This window comes from Oncorhynchus clarkii, chromosome 11, assembly GCF_045791955.1.
Source record: "Oncorhynchus clarkii lewisi isolate Uvic-CL-2024 chromosome 11, UVic_Ocla_1.0, whole genome shotgun sequence".
Taxonomy (NCBI): Eukaryota; Metazoa; Chordata; class Actinopteri; order Salmoniformes; family Salmonidae; genus Oncorhynchus; species Oncorhynchus clarkii.
The window spans coordinates 37,057,883-37,083,653 of record NC_092157.1 but is presented as its reverse complement, the minus strand read 5'-3'; the positions used below and the strand labels follow the sequence as shown (position 1 = coordinate 37,083,653).

The 25,771-nt window shown below is 41.0% G+C and overlaps 1 protein-coding gene across 3 annotated transcripts in view; it reads left to right on the top strand.

The window, feature by feature from the left end:
- LOC139420486 (transmembrane protein 108-like) overlaps positions 1 to 23,124 on the top strand; it is an 81,571-nt gene extending 58,447 nt beyond the window's left edge. For all 3 annotated transcript variants that reach the window (XM_071170687.1, XM_071170685.1, XM_071170686.1), the window contains exons 3-5: positions 17,336 to 18,544; positions 18,921 to 19,075; positions 21,662 to 23,124. In XM_071170687.1, coding sequence (XP_071026788.1) covers positions 17,336 to 18,544; positions 18,921 to 19,075; positions 21,662 to 21,772 — 1,475 coding nt within the window. In that variant the 3' untranslated portion in view covers positions 21,773 to 23,124. The remainder of the gene's footprint in view (positions 1 to 17,335; positions 18,545 to 18,920; positions 19,076 to 21,661) is intronic.
- The last annotated feature ends 2,647 nt before the right edge of the window (positions 23,125 to 25,771 follow it).

Sequence of the window (25,771 nt, the reverse complement as noted above, 5' to 3'; positions counted from 1 at the left end):
ATTGCAACAAACTTGCTTTAAAACTGTATCATGGGAAAATGTGTAGAATTGCAGGAAATTACCTATTCTCTCTGCGTTGTCAAGAGGGGGCACTAAAATGTTCTGTTCGCAACAAAATGTCACTTAGTCATGCTAAATAATGTCCCCTAGCCAAATAGTGTCCCCCTCTAGGTCACAATGGGATTCGATAAACTATTAGCTTCCGTTGCTATATCAACAGTATGATGACCTTAGAATTAGAATTTTGGAGATCGTTACAGCCAAAATTACATTTTCATCATTGCTATGTTTGTCTGTTGCCAGTTCTGTTGCCAGTCTTGTCTTGTCAAACCTGCTAGCGTGTTTTTCCAAGTCTGTTTTCTACCCCTTCCTGTTCTGCCTGCCCTGATCATACAGCCTGCCTTGTGTTGTTCTAACAAGGCTGATTTCTGCAAGAATTTTGCTGTTTAAACAAGTTTTGTTTAGCTTATAAAATGAAAACATTCATTCAAACTACTTGTTGGTACCTTGTTAACATTACAACATGAAGTCCATGTCTTAAACATTGCTACGTTTCGGAAATGGCAAAGAAAACGTGTAATCTGCTTGACACATTAAAGTTACTTACCTTACAGATCACGAAGTCAGCTAATTTCCACTCCATTCATATGCAAATCCATTTGATGCACACACTGGCTTGTCTGGCTGTCATGTTTAACCTGCTCTTGTCTACACTGAAATAATATCACTTCAGTAGTCCTCTATTGTGATCTTTTTTCTATCTAGCTTGGCTCAAATATGTATCCATTGAAGGTACTAGGATACAACAATTAATCATGTGGACGAAATAAATACCATCAAAGGATACCTTACAACTTACAATAATGAACACCATGTGAAACAGCTGTGAAAACCAACCAGCAATATTTAAGATTTGATTACGTAAACGTTGATCGTTTTTGGTGCAGTTGTGCCAATCATTTATTTTCACAGATTTTTTTGTGCACTCCCATGGCAATCATAGATTAAAATACGGAATTCTGGTGTGTGGAATTCTGCCTGTCACTTGTTCTCAACAGGCAGCCAGTCTCAGAAGGGGGACTTGAAGAGGGAGACTGCAAAGTCCAGGCACTGCTGCTCTCTTTGTTCTGAGTGTTTGCAGTGCTAGTGTTTTTAGTTCATCTGTGTATCTCACATATTATGTGCCCAGTATGACAGAGCAAGAAAACTTTCTTAGCAGATAATGACATCATGACAACAACAGTAGCTATAGATGATGTAATGAAAAGTTGGAGGGTGGTTGGTAATGGAGGACATCAGGTGGATCCAGGTCTGGGTGTTGGGCAGAACCCCTAGGTCCTGGAGAGCAGGAGCATAGTTAAAGGGAACAGGGTAGGAGACCGAGACGTAAACAAACAAACTCACTGGTTACATTTTACTGTGAGAAAATTTGATGGATTAGTGCAGTGTTTATAAAATTAATTAACAGCGGGCAATCATTTTAACTGGTCAAAAACCTCAATCCTTCTCAGTCCGTGCCTGAAAGCCATTTTCATCTGGTTCGACAACTTCCACCACATCAGGTGGGATTTCTGTGATCTGAAAGTACTTATACAAAAATAACAATAGACAAACAACACTAAGTCAATCACAACTTTGAAAGACTACAGTACAGTGAGGGGAAAAAAACATTTGATCCCCTGCTGATTTTGTACGTTTGCCCACTGACAAAGAAATGATCAGTCTATAATTTTAATGGTAGGTTTATTTGAACAGTGAGAGACAGAACAACAACAACAAAAATCCAGAAAAACGCATGTCAAAAATGTTATAAATTGATTTGCATTTTAATGAGGGAAATAAGTATTTCTCAATCAGAAAGATTTCTGGCTCCCAGGTGTCTTTTATACAGGTAACAAGCTGAGATTAGGAGCACACTCTTAAAGGGAGTGCTCCTAATCTCAGTTTGTTAACTGTATAAAAGACACCTGTCCACAGAAGCAATCAATCAATTAGATTCCAAACTCTCCACCATGGCCAAGACCAAAGAGCTCTCCAAGGATGTCAGGGACAAGATTGTAGACCTACACAAGGCTGGAATGGGCTACAAGACCATCGCCAAGCAGCTTGGTGAGAAGGTGACAACAGTTGGTGCGATTATTCGCAAATGGAAGAAACACAAAAGAACTGTCAATCTCCCTCGGCCTGGGGCTCCATGCAAGATCTCACCTTTTGGAGTTGCAATGATCATGAGAACGGTGAGGAATCAGCCCAGAACTACACGGGAGGATCTTGTCAATGATCTCAAGGCAGCTGGGATCATAGTCACCAAGAAAACAATTGGTAACACACTACACCGTGAAGGACTGAAATCCTGCAGCGCCCGCAAGGTCACCCTGCTCAAGAAAGCACATATACATGCCCATCTGAGGTTTGCCAATGAACATCTGAATGATTCAGAGGACAGCTGGGTGAAAGTGTTGTGGTCAGATGAGACCAAAATGGAGCTCTTTGGCATCAACTCAACTCGCCGTGTTTGGAGGTGGAGGAATGCCTATGGCCCCAAGAACACCATCCGCACCGTCAAACATGGAGGTGGAAACATTATGCTTTGGTGTTGTTTTTCTGGGGACAGGACAACTCCACCGTATCAAAGGGACGATGGACGGGGCCATGTACCGTCCAATCTTGGGTGATAACCTCCTTCCCTCAGCCAGGGCATTGAAAATGGGTCGTGGATGGGTATTCCAGCATGACAATGACCCAAAACACACGGCCAAGGCAACAAAGGAGTAGCTCAAGAAGAAGCACATTAAGGACCTGGAGTGGCCTAGCCAGTCTCCAGACCTCAATCCCATAGAAAATCTGTGGAGGGAGCGGAAGGTTCGAGTTGCCAAACATCAGCCTCGAAACCTTAATGACTTAGAGAAGATCTGCAAAGAGGAGTGGGACAAAAATCCCTCCTGAGATGTGTGCAAACCTGCTGGCCAACCACAAGAAACGTCTGACCTCTGTGATTTCCAACAAGGGTTTTGCCACCAAGTACTAAGTCATGTTCTGCAGAGGGGTCAAATACTTATTTCCCTCATTAAAATGCAAATCAATATATAACATTTTTGACATGCGTTTTTCTGGATTTTTGTTGTTGTTATTCTGTCTCTCACTGTTCAAATAAACCTACCATTAAAATTATAGACTGATCATTTCTTTGTCAGTGGCCAAACGTACAAAATCAGCAGGGGATCAAATACTTTTTTCCCTCACTGTATATGCAATAATTGTATGTACAATTGCATTGTTTACCTCAGTCAACCGTCCGTACTCGGTGGAGGCCTGGGCCTGGATGCTGCTGTTGTGTGCAAAGAGAATTACCTTCCGGTTGTTCTCCCACCCTTCCTGGTACCAATCAAGGGACTTGCCCATGGCAGTCTTGAGGGGTCTGGTTGGTCCATTCACCAAACCTGGAGGAGGGGGAAAGAAAGCGATATCTATTGACAACGTTAGATATTGAAATATGTCTGATTATGTACCATAGAAAAACAAATAGTAAAAAATAAATAAAACAAACCATTGGTGACAGAATATAACCTGTAACATCCGTACCTTGTACCAGCGTTCATGATCTCGGTCACCCAAGATGACCTCAGGAGAACCGTGGGTGTAATGACCTTTAAGCAAAAAGTGACAAATTGAAACATTGTGTGCTCTGTGATATGACATTAATTGAAATTATTATATTTTCAGATATAATAGAATGTGATTGATAAACAAAAGGTTATTTCACTTGCCCAGCTGTCCACCTTGACAATTCCCCGTCAGAAGAAGCGTAGGCTTCATTTCGAAATGGCCAGCATTCATCTCAGTCAGCACGGCCTCCTTCTCCTCCTTAGTAAAAATCACCCTCCTGTGTGGCTGGCCATCCTTCCCCCGTAGGTAGATATGATTGCCTAACAAGTTGGAAGAGAAGAGTTGTTGAAATACTCAAGTCTAATAATATTTGCACTGCTGTGTTTCTCTCTGTTTTTTTTCTTTCCATCTCTCTCTCTCTGTCTGTCTTACACTCTCTTCCCACCTCTCTCCCCCTCTCTCACGTTCATCCTTTCTCATTTTCTCCCCCCCTCTCTGTGTCTCTCTAGCAAAAACACTTACTGTAGTTTACACCTATCCATTTAATTGATCAGGTTTAACGTATAGCTAGACACCGCAATATGACAGACATATAACTATATCAGTGGAGGCTGCTGGGGAGAGGACGGCTCATAATAATGGCTGGAATGGAGTCAATTGAATGGTATCAACCACGTGTTGAATACCATTCCATTTACTCCATTCCAGACATTATTATGAGCCGTCCTCCCGTCAGCAACACTCCACTGAACTATATGTATAGTTAGCAACTAGCCTACTGTACGTTAGATGGAAAATGGTTGTGAAAAGTGGTTGTGCATAGCTAAATCTGTCCATCTAATTGAAGTTAACTGCTTTACAAGCTACATACAAACAGAAAGCTGCAATAACAGTTACAGTAGCTTATCTTTAAATATTAATGGATATGAAGTTAAACTGAATCGGAGTGATTGGAAACTCAATAGTAGACTGTTGGAAGATGATAATTTCAAGATTTTATTATTAAACTTTTATTTAACCAGGAAGGGCTCATTGAGATTTAAAATCTCTTTTTCAAGAGTGTCCTGGCCAGGATAGGCAGCACCAAGTCATTACAAAAATTACAGACAAACAACATGAAAAACTACAAGTAATCTAGTAAAAACCATAGAATTCACAAGAGTATAACAAAATCAAAAACAGCAAATGTAAAAACATTGACAGTTCAGGGAATCAGTCTCAAGATCATTCACCAGTGATTTAAAAATATCAATCGGGACAAGTTCTTCCAGTTTAAAAGTATTTTGTAAGGTGTTCCAAGACGATGGTGCAGAGTACTTAAAAGCCCTTTTACCAAATTCAGTTCGGACATTTGGAACAGTTAGCAGGATAAAGTCCAGCGAACGAGGAGAGTACCCATCACATTTCTGAACAATAAAAATGCCCAAATAAAAAGGTAGTAAACCATAAATGGCTTTGTAAAGTGACTGAGCCTACGAGTGACTTGAAGGCCAGCCAACCCTATACAAAGTGCAGTGGTGCGTAAGAGTTTTTCAGTTTCAAATCAATCTCAAAGTGCCGTGGTAAAGGGTGTCAATTGATCTCAAACACTGAGCATTCCTATAGATGGATGCCAAAGATATTATACAAGACAATTGGAGGAAAGCCCAACTATTTAAGTCTTATGGGAAATATTGGGAATTAATGAAGTATGAAATAAGACAAACAGCCATGAAGAGAGGTAAAGAAATGGCTGAACATAAAAGATTGAGGGAAGATAAACTTGTTAAGGAAATACTTTCTCTAATCTCTATGGAGGACCTTGATGAAGAAGGAAAGATTCAGTTATTCTCTTTACAACTACAAATGGAGCCAATGTATGAAGAGAGAGCAAAAGGGGCATTTGTAAGATCAAGAAGGAGATGGTTGGAGGAAGGTGGAAAAAAATAATAATTAAATGTACATCTATTCATAAGCTTAATATAAATGGCAAAGAAAATGAAAATCCCAAAGATATTTTAAAATATGTTTCAGAATTCTATGGTAACCTTTATACCAGTAATGCCTGTCCTACATATCTGCCTTTCTAGACTCAGTCAAAGACCATGCAAAAGTCATAGATGAAGACTTCCAAAGGTCTTGTGATGAAATTATTTATATTAATGAAGAAAAAAAAAATGTATCAGCAAGTTAAAGAGAACACATATCCAGGGAATGATGGCATTATTAGTGAATTCTATAAATATTTCCAGGAGGATATTATTGAATTTATTTTTCATGTTTTTAAGGAGGCAATTGATTTAGGGGTCCTGCCTGTTTCTATGACACAAGGCCTAATTTCTGCTACTTGCATCCATCTTTGCAGAAAGACTTATGAAGGGCAGACATATATGTAATAATATTCTACTAGTATTGGACTTGATAGACTACAATGACCACATTATGGAAGAAAGCTTCATTTTATTTGTAGACTTTTACAAGGCATTTGATACCGTTTTTGAGACTTCGATTTTTTGGTTTTGGTCAATATTTTCAAAGTGTAATTAAGACACTTTACAATAACAGTAACAGCTCTGTTAAATTATCCCATGGAATTTCAGAGATTCCACAAGGATGCCCAATTTCTCCTTTCTTATTTTTATTGGTCACACAAGTTATAGCACTTCATATAAATTAGGATAGTTTTAGGGGTATTCAGATACAAGACAAAGAGAGAAAATGGGTGACGACACCACCATTTTTTTTGAAAGATCATAATGAAGTTAGGAAAGCTATTGAGTGTATTAATGCCTTCTCACGTGTATCAGGTTAATCTCTGAATATTAGGAAATGTGAATTATTTGCGTTGAAAAGATGTGACTTAAACTCAGTATGTAATATCCCTGTAAAAAATATGATCACATTTCTTGGTATTAAAGTTAGCAAAGATCAGAAAGAAAGGGCCAACTTAAATTTCTCTCCTATTGTAGAGAACATTTGAAAGAGATTAAACTCCTGGTTATTAAGAGATCTTTCTTTATCTGGACGTGTACTATTGTCAAGATCTGAAGATCTGTCCAGATGAGTTTACACCTCCCTTGCCTTGGATGTTCCTCTGTCAGTAACTAAAATGGTTGATACTCAATTATTTTACTTCATATGGAGGAATAAACCTCATTATTTAAGAAAAGCGGTAATATGTAGCACCCAAGGTGAGGGAGGGTTGAATGCTCTAGATTGTAAAACCTCTAATATAATATTTTAGATTAAATGGATACAAAACTATTGAAGAAATAAGGATTGCATTTGGAATATTAACCCTAATTTAATATTCCAACAGATTGGTGGTCTAGAATTTCTACTCAAATGCAACTTTGATATGGGTAAAATCCCTATTAAGCTTGCAAACGTTCATAAACAAGTACTTCTAACTTGGAACCTCATGTACAAACACAATTTGTCCCCACATAGGTATCCAATCTAAAGACATAAAATACAAAAACAAGTCTATTTTTCCAGAACTGATTTGACAACAACATTATTTGGGCTAAACAATTATTGAATAATGATGGACAACTGTATGATCATCCAGAATGTATGAGAACACACAATGTTACATTCACTCCTGAGGAGTATCAAAATGTTGTTAGAGCTGTCCCTAAAGGTGCTATTCTTCTTTTAGGAGAATATAACAATAGTCCAAGTGCAACTGTTGATGATTTTGTAGCCTCAATATAATTAGAAGGAATTTAAATTTTGAACTATAAATATAATAACATCTACAGTGCCATGCGAAAGTATTCGGCCCCCTTGAACTTTGCGACCTTTTGCCACATTTCAGGCTTCAAACATAAAAATAGAAAACTGTATTTTTTTGTGAAGAATCAACAACAAGTGGGACACAATCATGAAGTGGAACGACATTTATTGGATATTTCAAACTTTTTTAACAAATCAAAAACTGAAAAATTGGGCGTGCAAAATTATTCAGCCCCCTTAAGTTAATACTTTGTAGCGCCACCTTTTGCTGCGATTACAGCTGTAAGTCGCTTGGGGTATGTCTCTATCAGTTTTGCACATCGAGAGACTGAAATTTTTTCCCATTCCTCCTTGCAAAACAGCTCGAGCTCAGTGAGGTTGGATGGAGAGCATTTGTGAACAGCAGTTTTCAGTTCTTTCCACAGATTCTCGATTGGATTCAGGTCTGGATTTTGACTTGGCCATTCTAACACCTGGATATGTTTATGTTTGAACCATTCCATTGTAGATTTTGCTTTATGTTTTGGATCATTGTCTTGTTGGAAGACAAATCTCCGTCCCAGTCTCAGGTCTTTTGCTCCATCAGGTTTTCTTCCAGAATGGTCCTGTATTTGGCTCCATCCATATTCCCATCAATTTTAACCATCTTCCCTGTCCCTGCTGAAGAAAAGCAGGCCCAAACCATGATGCTGCCACCACCATGTTTGACAGTGGGGATGGTGTGTTCAGCTGTGTTGCTTTTACGCCAAACATAACGTTTTGCATTGTTGCCAAAAAGTTCAATTTTGGTTTCATCTGACCAGAGCACCTTCTTCCACATGTTTGGTGTGTCTCCCAGGTGGCTTGTGGCAAACTTTAAACGACACTTTTTATGGATATCTTTAAGAAATAGCTTTCTTCTTGCCACTCTTCCATAAAGGCCAGATTTGTGCAATATACGACTGATTGTTGTCCTATGGACAGAGTCTCCCACCTCAGCTATAGATCTCTGCAGTTCATCCAGAGTGATCATGGGCCTCTTGGCTGCATCTCTGATCAGTCTTCTCCTTGTATGAGCTGAAAGTTTAGAGGGACGGCCAGGTCTTGGTAGATTTGCAGTGGTCTGATACTCCTTCCATTTCAATATTATCGCTTGCACAGTGCTCCTTGGGATGTTTAAAGCTTGGGAAATATTTTTGTATCCAAATCCGGCTTTAAACTTCTTCACAACAGTATCTCAGACCTGCCTGGTGTGTTCCTTGTTCTTCATGATGCTCTCTGCGCTTTTAACGGACCTCTGAGACTATCACAGTGCAGGTGCATTTATACGGAGACTTGATTACACACAGGTGGATTGTATTTGTCATCATTAGTCATTTAGGTCAACATTGGATCATTCAGAGATCCTCACTGAACTTCTGGAGAGAGTTTGCTGCACTGAAAGTAAAGGGGCTGAATAATTTTGCACGCCCAATTTTTCAGTTTTTGATTTGTTAAAAAAGTTTGAAATATCCAATAAATGTCGTTCAACTTCATGATTGTGTCCCACTTGTTATTGATTCTTCACAAAAGAATGTGGCAAAAGGTCGCAAAGTTCAAGGGGGCCGAATACTTTCGCAAGGCACTGTATATAAGGGACATGTCAATATGTTACTATTCCCTCTGCTAAAATGTACTGGAATGTAGCCCTAGGACAAGTGAACTGGAACAAAGTTTCGTTGTTTGTCTGGTAAATATTGTATTGAAGGTGAAATAAGTATCATACAAACTCATTCATAGAATCTACCCTGTAAAGTCCTTTATTATACACAGATTTAAAATAGCTACTGATAACAAATGTGTAATATGTGGTTGTGACCCAGAAACTCTTGACCATTTATTTTGGGACTGTTCTGATGTCAGAAGATTTTGGAGTGAGTTAGAAGATTCTATTTGAAAAGAAACGACTATTAATGTTAATCTGAGAGACTCTGATATTATGTTTTGTTTTGATCCAAATGATATGGACCCTGATTTAACTTTCATTGTTCATTTGTTTATCTTTCATAGAAGATTGTTTATCCACAAAATGATGTGGGCAGAGAACAAACCCCTTTTCACATTATTGAAGATAGAGTTTAAATATTATTTTGAAATGATCAGTGAAATGTAAAAAGCAATACGCACCATAAAAGTATTTAACAGGCTGTTAGGTTTATGTACTCATGTTTGTATATTTCTACCTTTTTTGTATTTGTTGTGTTCAAAATAAAATAAAACAATTAAGTTACAGTAGCTTGCTTGCTAGCTAACGTTAGCTAAATAAAACTGTCTAGCTAGCTGACTAGGCAGGCTGAGGTATATAAGTAACGTTACAGTGGTTACCAACGTCAATCTATAAAAACAGTTATTTATTCCTATTTAACAATATGTACTTAAGACAAATACATGGTAAAGAAAGTGTTCTCTTTTCGGTCATCTGAAGCAGTAGGTATTCAGCAGGTTGTCACGGTCAAAAACACCTTCCTTGAAGAGCAATTCGGAGGTAATAGCGAACGTTTATGCGGTGAAATAGAACTTCCCGCAACCTCCTTCCTTCATGACCGCTGCGAGGTAAAATAGAGCCAGGCAACTAGCATAGCAACGGACGCTTTGGTTCATTACGTAATCCGGTCAGAATATTGCAAGTTCTAGAAACAGCCCTAGCAACAGAAGCTAGAACTCATCGAATCCCATTGTGACGTAGAGGGGGACAGTATTTGGCCGGTGGACACTATTTGGCCGGTGGACACTATTTTGTCCGGTGGACACTATTTTGGCCGGTGGACACTATTTTGGCCGGTGGACACTATTTTGGCCGGTGGACACTATTTGGCATGACAGCCCTCCAAAAGGCTGACTGCATTTGTGGTTATGGATGTGGGTACGCAGACCCGCTATCCACTGTGACCCCTCAAGATGAGTTCAGATTTTTTGTGGCAATCCCTGCCCTACATAGTGCAACACTTTTAGGACCCATAGGCTCTGGTCAAAAGTAGTGAACTATGTAAGGAATAGGGTACGATTTGGGACACAGCCATTGACTCTTCTCTCTTTGTCTCATATCTCAGGGCACATCTGTACCGCGTGCACATGTATGTCTGTGTTTGGGTGTTGTGAAATTTGAGATAGAAGCTCATTGGTATTCTGATCGATGCTGTAGACAGCCTTCCCACATCCCGTGTAGATTTGGGACGATCCCATTGTGTTAGCATCTGCCTGCCTTAAAACAGTCCATAGAGGACTGCACGGTGAGGGCCTCCTTAAACTAAGGTGAATTTTGTGATTTTACCTACTAATGGTGAAGGTGATGATTTAGAGAGGATAAACTGTGCTGTGATCTGTGCCTAAGGGCACAGAGCGTGAGCTGCCCTTCTGTAGGGGTGGGAGGGCCAAGAGACCAGAGGTGGCAGAACGGAGTGTTCGGGCTGGGGTGTAGGGTTTGAGCATAACCTAAAGGTAGGGAGGGGCAGTTCCTCTTGCTGTTCCGTAGGTAAGCACCATGGTCTTGTAGTGAATGCGAGCTCCGACATGAAGCCAGTGGAGGGTGCGGAGGAGCGGGGTGACATGAGAGAGTATGGGAAGGTTGAAAACCAGGCGGGCTGCAGCGTTCTGGATAAGTTGCATGGGTTTGATTGCACAAGGGGGTAGTCCAGCCAACAGGGAGTTGCAGTTGTCCAGACGGGAGAGGACAAATGCCTGGATTAGGACCTGCCCCGCTTCCTGTGTGAGGTAGGGTTGTACTCTACGGATGTTGTAGAGCTGCTCTCTACTACACACACTAAGTTGATTCTCTGCTATGATTGGTGTGGTGGATATAGGATGTAGTAGTGTAGGCTACATCTCACACTATTACCCCACTGCAGTAGTTGGTAGTATTGGTAGTTTAAGTAAATACCGACCAATGAGGTTATAGGTGAATGTTGAGGATTTGATCATTTTCACCATTATGATGCTTTAATTTCACTAGGTCTCAAACTCAATGCCACTGGGCGGCCAATTTGGCTTTCTGTGGCCCTGGCATTGACTCTAATACTGAGTGATGTGAAAGGGACAGAGAGATGGGGCAAAAGTCCTTAGATCAAGTGCACAAGACACAGCAGCCAGCCCTATGATCTACTAATGTCCCATTCCCCTCCATGTCATCAATAGAGCACTTATACATGAATGTCACTCACTTCTTATGCATTCCAAACAGCCTTTAACTCAGTAAGTTTACTGCATAAATTGCCCTTCCCCATGATAAATCTCTTGGCTGGGTTAATGGAAAAAAGGTTTTGGCTGATTTAACAGAAATAAATCAGGATCTAATTTAACAGTAATATTGACCTCGTCCTTGTTTTTCTCCATCCCAGAATAGTGAGTGGTATGATCAGGTGGGTGTCAGAGATAGTGAGCGAAGCTAACAGGTTGAATCAATGTGGAATACTGACTGGATTTGCAAAACCCAACTTTTAACCTAAATCCTATGACATGGTGACCTTTTTTCTGTTGAATTCACGTTAGTTGACAACTCAACCAAATGTAAATAAAAACTAAATGTTGAACTGACGTCTGTACCCAGTGGGTTTGGTGTTGACAAGCCCTTTTAATGAAATGTACTGGCAAGGTACTGGCAAGGTGAATTTTGTGATTTTACCTACTAATGGTGAAGGTGATGATTTAGAGAGGATAAACTGTGCTGCAATCCATATAGTAGTGAAACTGCCATGTTCGTTTGCAATATTACAACAACAAAGACGTTACTTCAAACAACGAACGCTGTTCAATCGTGGTTTCATCAGACCAGAGAATCTTGTTTCTCATGGTCTGAGTGTCCTTTAGGTGACCTTGGGGCAAACTCCAAGCGGGCTGTCATGTGCATTTTTACGGAGGACTGGCTTCCGTCTGGCCACTCTACCATTAAGTCCTGATTGGTGGAGTGCTGCGGAAATGGTTGTTCTTCTGGAAGGTTCTCCCGTCTCCACAGAGGAACTGGAGTTCTGTCAGAGTGATCATCGGGTGCTGGTCACCTCGCTGACGAAGGCCCTTCTCCTCCGATTGCTCAGTTTGCACAGCGGTCTTGGTGGTTCCAAACTTCTTCCATTTAAGAATGATGGAGACCACTCTGTTCTTGGGGACCTTCAATGCTGCAGAAATGTTTTGGTACCCTTCCCCAGATCTGTGCAGGAAAATACCTGTCTATATAAGGTCCCACAGTTGGGGTATTGTGTGCAGTGGTGGAAAATGTACTCAATTGTCATATTTGAGTAAAAGTAAAGATAACTTAGTAGAAAATTACTCAAGTAAAAGTGAAAGTCACCCAGTCAAGGACTACTCGAGTAAATGTCTAAAAGTATTTGGTTTTAAATACTTAAGTATCAATAGTAAAACTAAAAGTATAAATCATTTTAACTTCCTTATATTAAGGAAACCATTTTCTTTATTATTATTTTTTACGGATAGCCAGGAGCACTCCAACACGCAGACATAATTTACAAACGAAGCATTTGTGTTTAGTGGGTCCGCCAGATCAGAGGCAGTAGGGATGTTCTCTTGATAAGTGTGTGAATTGGACCATTTTCCTGTCAAAATGTAACGAGTACTTTTGGGTGTCAGGGAAAATGTATGGAGTAAAAAGTACATTATTTTCATTGGGAATGTAGTGAAGTTAAAGTTGCCATGAATATAAATAGTAAAGTACATACAGATACCCCATACAGATACTTCACTACTTTACACCACTGATTGTGTATAGATTGATGAGGGTGAAAAAATAATTTAATACATTTTAGAATAAGGCTGTAATGTAACAACATTTGGAAAAAGTCACGTGGGCTGAATACTTTCCGAATACACTATATCTCACTAGGTCAGGATATTTAAGCCTCCATATATCCACTAGTTCCAATCTATGTGCCTGCCCACCCACATGCACGTTTGGGGAGCTATTTTATTCCATTCTGTACTGTGTATTGTGTGTATTAGGTTCATGCCTCATGGTACCTCCTTGCATTACATCAACAGCATTATAGTGTTGTGTACACACTCAGACGGCATTGGAGGCCAAGAGTGTTGCTTAGTTAGGACACTTAGTCAGAGTCTTTACGGGGAGGCTTAGGGGCAGGAAACTGGCTATACAGGATGAAGGGCTCCCTCATTCTCCCAATGAGCCCCTAGAGCTAGCCTGTGTCTGGGGCTGCATCCCGTTCCCTACATAGTGCAGTACTATGAGTCATTGCCTGTGAGTCATTGCGAGTGTCTGTCTTATTGTAACGTATACGCTGGGAGTCTAATAATAAACGGACCATCGAACAATATAACAAACACAAGTCGCGTATAGATGGAGGAGCGGGAGTAGACGTCACACTTATGAGCAGCAGCAGTAGCTCTAATCTAATGTCACTGCCAGAACAGAAGTGGGTGACTCACTGCCAGAAAAAAATAAACATAACCTTCGATGAAAATGACGAGTTGAGCTGGAGATATACTGTAGCTTGAGATGCCTCCTCGTTGTCCTTAGTATTCACTAACCCTCCACACTGTGTGTAGTCACCAGTAGGCATACTTACATTCACATTACTGTATGGAACACTCACAAAATTAAATTAAATTCAATAGATCTTTATTGCCCGAGAAGGGAAATTGAACACACTGCTATAGGAAAAGGAGGAGGGAGGGAGAGTGGGAGTTTGAGCTTCTAGAGACTATTGTAGAGAATCTGCATGAATCCGTATTCTATATCATACCATATAATCTGTGTTAGTGTGTGAGTGCATGCGTGTGCATGTGCTTCTCAAGAGAGATTAGATGACTCTCAACCACACATAGCCTACCACACAAGTAATGAATAACTTTACAAAATATTGACTATTCACTGGACTGACAACGAACATCATGCAACATGTTTTGATGCTACCAAACTTAAAAGGTGTTTTGCCTCCTTTAAGATTTTATGAGCTACTCAATAAAACATGATGATCAGCGGGTTGCCAGATGCATATTAATAAGTGTGTTTATTGCAGATGAGGAGGACCAGTGTGTGAGCGAGTGTGGGTGCATGTATGGGCGTGTGCAGAGTTGCGTGTGTGTGTGTCTGCGGAGTGTATTGCTGGAGCATTTGTTAGTATGTACAACGGATGTAAACTCTGTTGCCATTTTGTTGGTCAGCGGAGCCGGAGCGCATGTATTTTCCAGGCTTTTCCCGACCGACCGAGGGCCGGGTTGCCAGGTAGTGTTGTGATAGTGGGGGTTAGACACTGATTTAGTGTGTGATTGAGGCCAGACTACTGCATGACAAACAGTGTTGCACACTATCACACTCCTGAAGTACAATGCTCAGGAACAACTGCTACTGTTAGTCTATAGCAGCAACATAGTGGCTATGGTTTACTAACAGCCCCCACAATGGACAACATAATATAGTAATCAATTCTACTCTGTGTGGATGGAACCATAGATAGCCTATATGTGACCGAGAGACATGTATGTATTAGTATGTTTGTGCATGTTGGAGGATGGAATACAGTAATAATGTGTTGAGGAGACCCGGGGGGGGGGGGGGGGCAACGTACCACCACCAGAGATCAACAATGGGCCAAAATATGAGGCAAATATTCCTGGGGTGGGTCAGACTATTTCTGTGAGACTATATGGTCTCCCTGCCTTACGACCATCTCTCTGAGACCACCATTCATAAATCAAACTATCCTGTCTGTGTTATCCCCCAGTCATGGGTCACTCTGGAGTGTCTGGATTAGGCTCCTCTATGCATTAGGGATGTGACAGGCTTGGTAAATGGAAAGCAGAGAGGAGAGGACACTCTCATACAGTACCTAGCGAGCCAGAGCAGCTGTGTCCTAAATGGCACCCTATTCCCCATGTGCACCACATTTGAATAGGATGTAATTTAGGACACGCGCATATCGGGAGGAATATGATTTATGAGTTGAAGGCTGTGTTTAAACGCCTATTGGATCCCTTAATGGACTGGGGGAAATGAGTGTATAGAAATGTGTGATGCTGAATAAAGGTATATGACTGAGTTAAGATGGGTAATCAGTACAGTGTTTGAGATTGTGGATGTGTGCTGGTGCTGTTTTTTGTGGAATTTCACCCTCTTTATTACCCGTCTTTGTCCTTATACTCTCTTTTCTTTATCATTCTTATTTTATTTATTTCTATCTTTTCTCCATCTGTACATGTACTCTACATGGCCGAAAGTATGTGGACACCCTTTCAAGTTAGTGGATTTGGCTATTTCAACCACACCCGTTGCTGACAGGTGTATAAAATCGAGCACACAGCCGTGCAATCTCCATAGACAAACTTTGGCAATAGAATGGCCCATACTGAAGAGCTCAGTGACTTTCAACGTGGTACCATCATAGGATTTTCTAAAAAGTCAAATGTATTTCTTTTTTTTTTTACCTTTATTTAACTAGACAAGTCAGTTAAGAACAAATTCTTATTTTCAATGACGGCCTAGGAACAGTGTTCAGGGGCAGAACGACAGACCTTGTCAGCTCAGGGATTCGAACTTGCAACCTTTGGTTACTAGTTCAACGCTCTAACCACTAGGCAACCCTGTATGCCCTGCTAGTGCTGTCCCAGTCAACTGTAATGCTGTTATTGTTAAGTTGAAACATCTGTCCTTGGTTGCAACACTCACTACTGAATTCCAAACGGTCTCTGGACGCAACATCAGTACAAGAACTGTTCTTCGGGAGTTTCATTAAATGGGTTTCCATGGCCGAGCAGCCGCACACAAGCCTAAGATCACCAATGCGCAATGCCAAGCGTCAGCTGGAGTGGTGTAAAGCTCGCCGCCAATGGACTTTGGAGCAGTGGAAACTCGTTCTCTGGAGTGATGAATCACGCTTCTCTATCTAGCAGTCCAATGGACAAATCTGGGTTTGGGGGATGTCAGTAGAACGCTACCTGCCCCAATGCATAGTGCCAACTGTAAAGTTTGGTGCAGGAGGAATAATGGTCTGGGGCTGTTTTTCATGGTTCTGGCTAGGCCCCTTAGTTCCAGTGAAGGGAAATCTTAACGCTACAGCATACAATGACATTCTAAACGATTCTGTGCTTCCAACTTTGTGGCAGCATTTTGGGGAAGGCTCTTTCCTGTTTCAGCATGACAATGACCCCATGCACAAAGTGAGGTCCATACAGAAATGGGTTGTCGAGATCGGTGTGGAAGAACTTGACTGGCCTGCCCAGAGCCCTGACCTCAACCCCATCGAACACTTTTGTGATGAATTGGAACGCCGACTGCGAGCCAGGTCTAATCGCCCAACATCAGTGCCTAACCTTACTAATGCTCTTGTGGCTCAATGGAAGCAAGTCCTCACAGCAATGTTCCAACATTTAGTGGAAAGCCTTCCAAATCAAATCTTATTGGTCACATACACATGTGTGCGTGTTTAATACAGACTATTTAAAAAATAAGTGAAAATACACATATTATTCAATGGATTATGATTTTCTTTTTAAGCGGAGTTGCAAAAGCATAGATTTCAGTGGCAAAAAGCATCATCTTTGCAGTTGTTTCTGATTAATAAATAATGCCATGCTGGTGGATGGTAACATTCAAATAAAACCCAGCCCTGAAATTAAACCTAGGCTGAAAATAATTTGTACATCATATCAAAGGAAAAGACAAATAAAACTTGGATCACACGGATTTGCACGAAGTGGGCACTTCTGACTTGTCACTTCAAGCCCAAATACTGTATGTCATACTTTGACTAAAACGATGACTTATTGACTTAAATTGTTGTGCAACATCATGGGTAAGCTCTGGCCATCGTCTTTCTGCTCGATTGAATCCAGCCAAAGGTTGTAAGGTTCCTCCAGGACTCATAAACAGCCTATTGCCGCTTCTGGGGATCAGTGTTTGTGCCTCAATATTCCAAGCAGGGAACCTCAGGAGAAAGGGTAGAGCGACCTGCACACACACACACACACTCAGATATGCATACCTACACACAAGCACACACACATTCTATATAGTAATTATCTCTCTCTGTAGGTGTTCTAGCGATCCTATCTGTGCCATTGGGAGTGGTGTCCTCTACCCAGGAGCTGTACCCCAGCCGTACCCCCAAGGACCCTGTCTCCATGTCAGCGCCCCACAGCAGCCCCCTTAACCCGCTCCTGCCTCTCCCAGACTGGCAGCAGGAGGACTCCAGCAGCGGGGACCCTTGGTCCCCCCAGGGAAGGGCGCTGCCCACAGGCATCATCAAGCCCACCACTGCCCCCACCTCCTGGGGCTGGCATCTAACCCACCACACCAGCCTGGCACACACTGTGACACCACCCAGTAAAGACAGCCTCATTCATGCTGCAGCTACTTTCAGTCCTAACACTGTGAGAGTAAACCAAGACCCTGGCCCTGGCTCTGTCAGCCCCAGTCCAGTCAAGCAGGCCCATTCCCCCAGCTCTGGTGCTCTCAACCCAGGCCACAGCTCCAATTCTCTCAGTGCAGACCAGGGCCTCTTGCCCAACTCAGTCAATCAAGCCCATAGCCCAGATACTGTTAATGTTAACCAGGGCAACAGCCCTCCTAGCCCTCCCAGCTCTGCTGGCCCACCGAGTGAGGTAGCTCCAGCTGCATTGGAGGGGACTCCAGACTCTGGGTCTGCCCTGGCTCCTTCTTTGCCCAGCCCGCTCACAGATAGAGAGCATACTCTGGGCCTGGAGCTTGGTGGTCCACCGGCCCCCACACACAATCAGGAGCCTATGGGGGGGAATGTCAAGGAGCCCACAGACACCAGTCAGCAGGACTTCACCACTGAGCTGCAGCCTTCCTCTCTCTCCTCCTCTTCCTCAGAGGATGCTGCTCTAGATCAGACCCTTTGGGAGCATGTTGAAGCCACGCCCGAGCTTTCCCGACCCCACGCCATCACCCTACGGGAGGTGCACCCCCTGGTCAACGAGGACCCCACCCTGGAGCTCAAAACAGATGGCAATGTCACTTTTCATAGCGGCAGTGTGGAGGGCATCCCTGGCAAGGACCCTTCCTCCCAGTGGAACAGCTCATCCGCTACGCAGCCCCCCTCCACGGCCAGTGGGAACTTTCTGAACCGACTGGTCCCCGCCACCACTGCAGACCCCTGGGGTCCTGGTAATGGCTCCAGCCCAGCTCTGGACTCACCGCTGTCCAGCGCCACCATCTGCCTGAGCAAGATGGACATTGTGTGGATCGTGTTGGCCATCAGTGTGCCTGTGTCCTCATGCTGTGAGTATCAAATAGCAACCTGATGAATGCTTTGATGCCAAAATATGTTTTTTTCTTGATAACAAAGCCCTTTATATCAAATGTCCATTCCCCTCTATAGGGATGAATATATATTGTACAATTTAAGTATAAACTCAAAGCCTCTTAGAGAAAACCATATCAAAGGAAATTGTGTTTGAGTCAGTAGGAGCCTGACCACCACTTTTAGGAGGCTGAGATCACGTTTATACCACCCAACCTGTCCACTGAGACAATGTGATACATAATGAAAGAGCTGGACTGAGGTTCTATCGTTTTAGAGGCTGTACTGACTTTGCCTTTCCCTCCTTCCCCACCTTCCTCCATCCTCCCTCCCTCCCTTCCTCTCCCCCACCAGCTGTCCTGCTGACCGTGTGCTGTATGAGGAGGAAGAAGAAGTCTTCAAATCAGGAGAACAACCTGAGCTACTGGAACAATGCCATCACCATGGACTACTTCAACAGGCACGCGGTGGAGCTGCCCCGGGAAATCACATCCCTTGACAATGCTGAGGTACACACAGTCCTGAGACTGACTGCCACTTTTATTATTAGACCAAAGAGGACTTCCTGTAGGAAATGAGAAATGTTACACTTGAGGGGAAGGGCCTGTATATAATGTTATTGCTGAATTACAGCCCTGGGTCTGGCACTCAATTGCTTTAGAGGGGACTTATTATTTAAGTGAAAGGGCCTATATGTAATGTTGTTGTGAAGCCTTGATTCAGCATGGTATAATGGGCATTTAGTCCAATTGATATAAGCTGTGTGATGGCATGGGTTAGAGTTGAATGAATATGGAACCTATTCTTCAAAGTAGCCACCCTTTGCCTTGATGAAAGCTTTGCACACTCTTGGCATTCTCTCAACCAGCTTCATGAGGTATTCACCTGGAATGCATTTCAATTAAAAGGTGGACCTTGTTAAAAGTTAATTTGTGGAATTTATTTCCTTCTTAATGCGTTTGAGCCAATCAGTTGTGTTGTGACAAAGTAGGGGTGGTATACAGAAGATTTATTTATTAAAAGACCAAGTCCATATTATTGCAAGAACAGTTCAAATAAACAAAGAGAAACAACAGTCCATCAATCCAGAAAATTGCAGTCGCAAAAACCAACAAGCGCTATGATGAAACTGGCTCTCATGAGGACTGCCACAGGAAAGGAAGACCCAGAGTTAACTCTGCTGCAGAGGATGAATTTATTAGAGTTACCAGCCTCAGAAATTGCAGCCCAAATAAATGCTTCACAGAGTTCAAGTAACAAACACATCTCAACATCAACTGTTCAGAGGAGAGTGTGTGAATCAGGGCTTTATGGTCAAATTGCTGCAAAGAAACCACTACTAAAGGACACCAATATGAAGAAGAGACTTGCTTGGGCCAAGAAACATGAGCAATGGACATCTTTGTGAGACGCAGAGTAGGTGAACGGATAATCTCCGCATGTGTGGTTCCCACCGTGAAGCATGGAGGTGAAGGTGTGATGGTGTGGGGTGCTTTGCTGGTGACACAATTAGTGATTTATTTAGAATTCAAGGCACACTTAACCAGCATGGCTACCACAGCATTCTGCAGCGATACGCCATCCCTTCTGGTTTGCACTTAGTGGGGCTATCATTTGTTTTTCAACAGGACAATGACCCAAAACACACCTCCAGGCTGTGTAAGAGCTATTTGACCAAGGATAGTGATGGAGTGCTGCATCAGATGACCTGGCCTCCACAATCACCCAATTGAGATGGTTTGGGGTGAGTTGGGCCGCAGAGTGATGGAAAAGCAGCCAACAAGTGCTCAGCATATGTGGGAACTCCTTCAAGAATGTTGGAAAAGCATTCCTCATGAAGCTGGTTAAGATAATGCCAAGAGTGTGCAAAGCTGCCATCAAGGCAAAGGGTGTATACTTACAAAATAGATTTGGATTTGTTTAACAATTTGAGGTTACTACATGATTCCATATGTTATTTCATAGTTTTGATGTCTTCACTATTATTCTGCAATGTAGAAAATAGTATACAATTAAAAAAGAAAACTTGAATGAGTAGGTGTGTCCAAACTTTTGACTGGTGCTGTATATATGTGGACTATAGTGCCATCTGCTGTAAGATTAATGGTGAAGCTAAAATGTTCCACTTCAACGAATCATTTTGGTGTAATTTTAGACCTTTAGCTGATCCTCTATTTAGTCCATGACATTTCAGTTCACTCTATTGACATATTTTTGTTGCTATGAAATCTTACCGGCTCTCTTCTCATCTGCATACTGACCACACCTCTTTCTGGTTTGTCCTCTTTTTTTTTTGTTCCCTCCATTGCTTTCTCTCTCCTCCGGTGGTGCAGGAGTGAATGCCGAGGTTGGAACATGTTTAGGATGCTCGTGGTGACACACGGGTGTTGTGTTGCGTCCCTGTTTTATTCCTCCTCTCACTGAAGCTTTGCCTCATCCCTTCCTCCCTCCATCCATATTGTTCTGTCCTATAGTGCCTCTAGCTTGTCTGGTGCCGTTACCATAGGGATGAATTGTGAATAGATTTATCTCTATGGCCGTTACAGTCAATATCTATTGCTTATTTTTCCTGAATAGCCTTTTTCCAGTGCAACCTAGAATATCTATATATAGTAATTTGTTTATGTTTGGGGTATTTCCAGTTAGAATGTACCTCTCTTTTTGTAAGGCTCATACTTCTGAATCAATGTGTTGTTTTTTTCAGCTTTTTCTCCACCACCCCCCCACCCCATGTCTTTTAGCTGAGCAACCGCCACTATTTCTCTCTCCCTCTGCTGTGTTGCGTTTTCTGCTGAGTCACCCCTCCTTTCTTTCTTTTCTCTGTCATGGAGCCTGTTCAACTCTCGTCTCTCCTTCCCTCTATTTTTCTCTCTGTGTGTTCTCTCTGCTAGCGTAATCATTCAGCCATCTTTTGTACTCATGAGAATGGTTTGTGTCTGCCAAGTCACAAAACACTCTGCCCTGAATCTCACTAGCCTTTAGAATCAGCTAGTATTTCTCTTCTATAGTGTGTACCTGGCATGAATCATGCCCATTTTATGTGATGTAGTGTCTTGCTAATGTGTATGTTGTGTGTCTGTGTGCGTGTGTTCCAGGAGACGTGTCTACCCCCTAACGGGGACTACAGAAACAGCGGGGTGGTGCTGGTTAACCCTTTCTGCCAGGAGACCTTGTTCATCAACAGAGAGAAGTCCTGCAACATCTAGAGAGGAGGGACGCTGGTCTTGTGACCATGTCCTGAAACCACCAATACAAGACTGTCAAAAATAAAAGTCTGACTTTCAAAATTAAAGTCCCCCACCACTGCTTTCTCCCTATTCTCCCACAACTGTCATTTTTATACATGTGGTAAATCTTCAGAGACTCCCACTTTATACTGTACATTATGAATATATAGACCAAGATTAAAAAAAGAGCTAATAACAGACACTATTTACTATGAGGGTGCGCCCGCATATTTTTCTGATGTGCATTTTCTACAAATGCTTAATTGTGATAAGCGTTTTTATGTCTTTATAAACCACTGAGTGTGTGTGATTTCCATTTTGTTACAGTGGCTTGATGGTGAGAACATTGTGGACGTGGTCACTTGAATTCTGCTTTAGCGAGAAAATATTCTGTAAGAACGTTATGTTTCATTTTCTTTTTAATCAAACCCCCAAAAATTACTGAAAATCCTGTTGAACTTGAATTCTGTACCTACGAGATTTAGGGCAATGTTTGTGAGACCAGGTTTTAGTAGAGGCAATGGAGGTATTATAATTTGAACTGCCTCTGTAGCATGGGGACTGTCTGTGCCTCTCTCTCTTTGCCTATCTCTCTCTCTCTGCCTCTTTTTCTCTCTGCCTCTTTGCCTCTCTCTCTCTATTTGTGTTATGGAGTAGATTCTGGTTTTGGCAGATTTAGTAAAGGTTAGACGTTAAACAAACCTCATTGTTTGTTTAACGTCTATCCTTTACTAAATATTTTGAGACCAAACTTATTGTAACCTCCCTCCATAAGTACAGTACTTGTCCAGGAGCATAAAATATGTTTATTATTGTAATGTATAGATTGAATGATATTTTATTTCATTTCTGGTTGTAGAAATGAAAATACTGAGATATTTTATCCTGAATATTTACTGTGAGCACATAGTGGCAGTTTAATCAAACATACGTATTTTGTTTCATTATCAAATCAGTTTCAGTTTGTCATGCTTTACTTTTGCTTTGTCACATATTTATATTTACTAAATACTGCCTCTGTTACTGCGTCCGTTTGTCACATATTTATATTTACTAAATACTGCCTCTGTTACTGCGTCCGTTTGTCACATTGTGAAACGCTGATCTGTTAAATCATACTTCCCTGTGTTTGAAGATTTTGTTGAATATGTTGTCAATCTACTGGATGTATGTCGCTGCAATGGGCATGTGGTGCCAAACCAGAGAAAGGGTATTTTGCTACATGTAGAATGGAGAGGAGGGGCAGTATCTTTGGTCTTTTTTTGTATCGTAGCATACATACACTGTACTTTTTACAGCTGAGCAATAAAAGAGAAAAGCTTTTAACATTCTCTGTGTTTTACTGACTATTAATTTGTTTTACTCCTTCCACTCATCAATGAAGACTGTAATGACGCTTGTTATTGTTGCATATTAACTGCATAGTCCTCCTGGGAAATTCTTTGTGCCACTGCCAAGTGTAAGCTGGGATAAAATGAATTCATATTTTCGGCCTTTTATTTTGTCAACCTTTATTTTAATTGACCATGAACACCCCATTGCTGACCCCAGCTAAACCATTGACTTCTAGAATGTTCTCTGTTCATCTATGCTGTATCTGGCCTGTGGCCATCCTATACACATGGCCTCACTGTCATTGGATAAAGCCTACACTTTGCTAATGCTTATCTAGAGAGCTTCAGTACTTGGAGTTCATTAATGAGCTGTCACTTTCTTCTTCCAAGCCAAAAACAAACACTTCAATATATTACAAATTCAAATACAATATATACTTTTCTGGTATATCTTAAAAGGTGCAATATGCAGAAATCTCTCCACCATTTCCTGGTTGCTAAAATTCTAATAGTTCACATAATTTCAGTTCATGTGACAAAACAAGCAGTCATTGTGTGAAGATTGTACCATCTCAACCGCTGTGAAATATATTTTCCATAACCAACAATATTGTATTTACAGCTGTTTGAAGCTGGTGTACAAAACTAAAAGTAAAAGATGCAAGAACTAAACATAAGAATGGGAAGCATAGAAATAGCGCACATAGAACAGATCTACTGCTTCTCAGACTGGCTTTCAACGAGAATGACAGATTGATAACACATTTCTATGTGAACTGGTTCGGGACGCCCCCCAAAAAGTTACATATTACAGCTTCAGTACACAATACATATACTATCATTTAACTTAAACACACTTATTAAATGTGTACTTTAAATTAATTGTTATTCAGTGTTTTAGTTCAGTGAGACAGTGATAAATGTTTTGTTTCGGCTCTGTACTCCAGCACTTTGGATTTGAAATGATGCAATGACTATGAGGTTGTATTTGTTTTGGTTCTTTCAGATTAATTTGTGCACAATAGAAATTAATGGTAAATAATGTATTGTGACATGTTGGAGTCACTTTTGTTGTAAATCAGAATATAATATGTTTCTAAACACATTTACATTAATGTGAATGCTAGCATGACTACGGATAATCCTGAATGAATCGTGAATAATGAGGAGAGAGAAAGTTACAAGAAGCACAAATATCATATCCCCAAGACATACTAACTTTTCACCATTACAATAACAACAATTTGGACACAACCAAAACAAATAGCAAACACATCCAACAAATGTATAGAGTCACAAGCTTGATGTAGTCATTGCATGCTATGAATATGGGACCAACAGTTGTGGAAAAAGTATCCAACTGTCATACTTGAGTAAAAGTAAAGATGCCTTAATAGAAAATTACTCAAGTAAAAGTGAAAGTCACCCAGTAAAAATACTACTTGAGTAAAAGTCAAAAAGTATTTGGTTTTAAATATACTTAAGTATCAAAACTAAATGTAATTTCTAAAATATACTTAAGTATTAAAAGTAAAAGTATAAATCATTTCAAAGTCCTTATATTAAGCAATCCAAACAGCACCATTTCTTTATTCATTTACAGATTTCCAGGGGCACACTCCAACATGATTTACAAACAAAGTATGTGTGTTTAGTGAGTCTGTCAGATCAGAGGTAGTAGGGATGACCAGGGATGCTCTCTTGATAAGTGTGTGAATTGGACCATTTTCCTGTCAAAATGTAACGAGTGCTTTTGGGTGTCAGGGAAAATGTATGGAGTAAAAGGTACATTATTTTCTTTAGGAATGTAGTGAAGTGAAAGAAAAAGTTGTCAAAAATATAAATAGTAAAGTACAGATACCCCAAAAAACTACAAAATGTAAGTAGTACTTTAAAGTATCTATACTTAAGTACTTTACAACACTGGGGACCAAATACTTAACTTTTTACTACTTTAATACACAAGTTAATTTCTCCATATACTTTTAGTCCCGTAAAACCGGGGGACTGCAATTTCGAAACCCAATATGGATTGAAATACCCTCAAATTAAAGCTGACAGTCTGCACTTTAACCTCAAAGTCGTTGTATCATTTCAAAGTTCTGGAGTACAGAGCCAAAACAACAAAAAGTGTTACTATCTCAATACTTTTGGAGTTCACTATCATTACACTTAAGCACACTATTAAAAAAGTACTTCAATTGTAATATAGTACATTAATTCAAAATACACTTGTAATTGTTTTTAAGTTGAGGCATTCCCAGTAAAGCATTAAAACAATCAAGCAACAATCAAGAAAAGTACTAAAAATAACCCATATGTGTGCAGCCTGAGAAACAAGGTCCATGAAGTCAATAACTTGCTTGTAACAGATGACATTCATATTCTGACTATCTCTGAAACTCACTTAGATAATACCTTTGATGATACAGTGGTAGCAATACATGGTTATAACATCTACAGAAAAGACAGAAATGCAACAGGGGCGGGAACCACATTCCTGTAAAGTTTAGAGAGGATCTCATGTTAAATACTGTTGAAGTAATATGGCTACAGGTTCATCTGCCTCACCTAAAGCCCCTTCTGGTGGGAAGCTGCTATAGATCACCAAGTGCTAACAGTCAGTATATGGATAATTGTTACG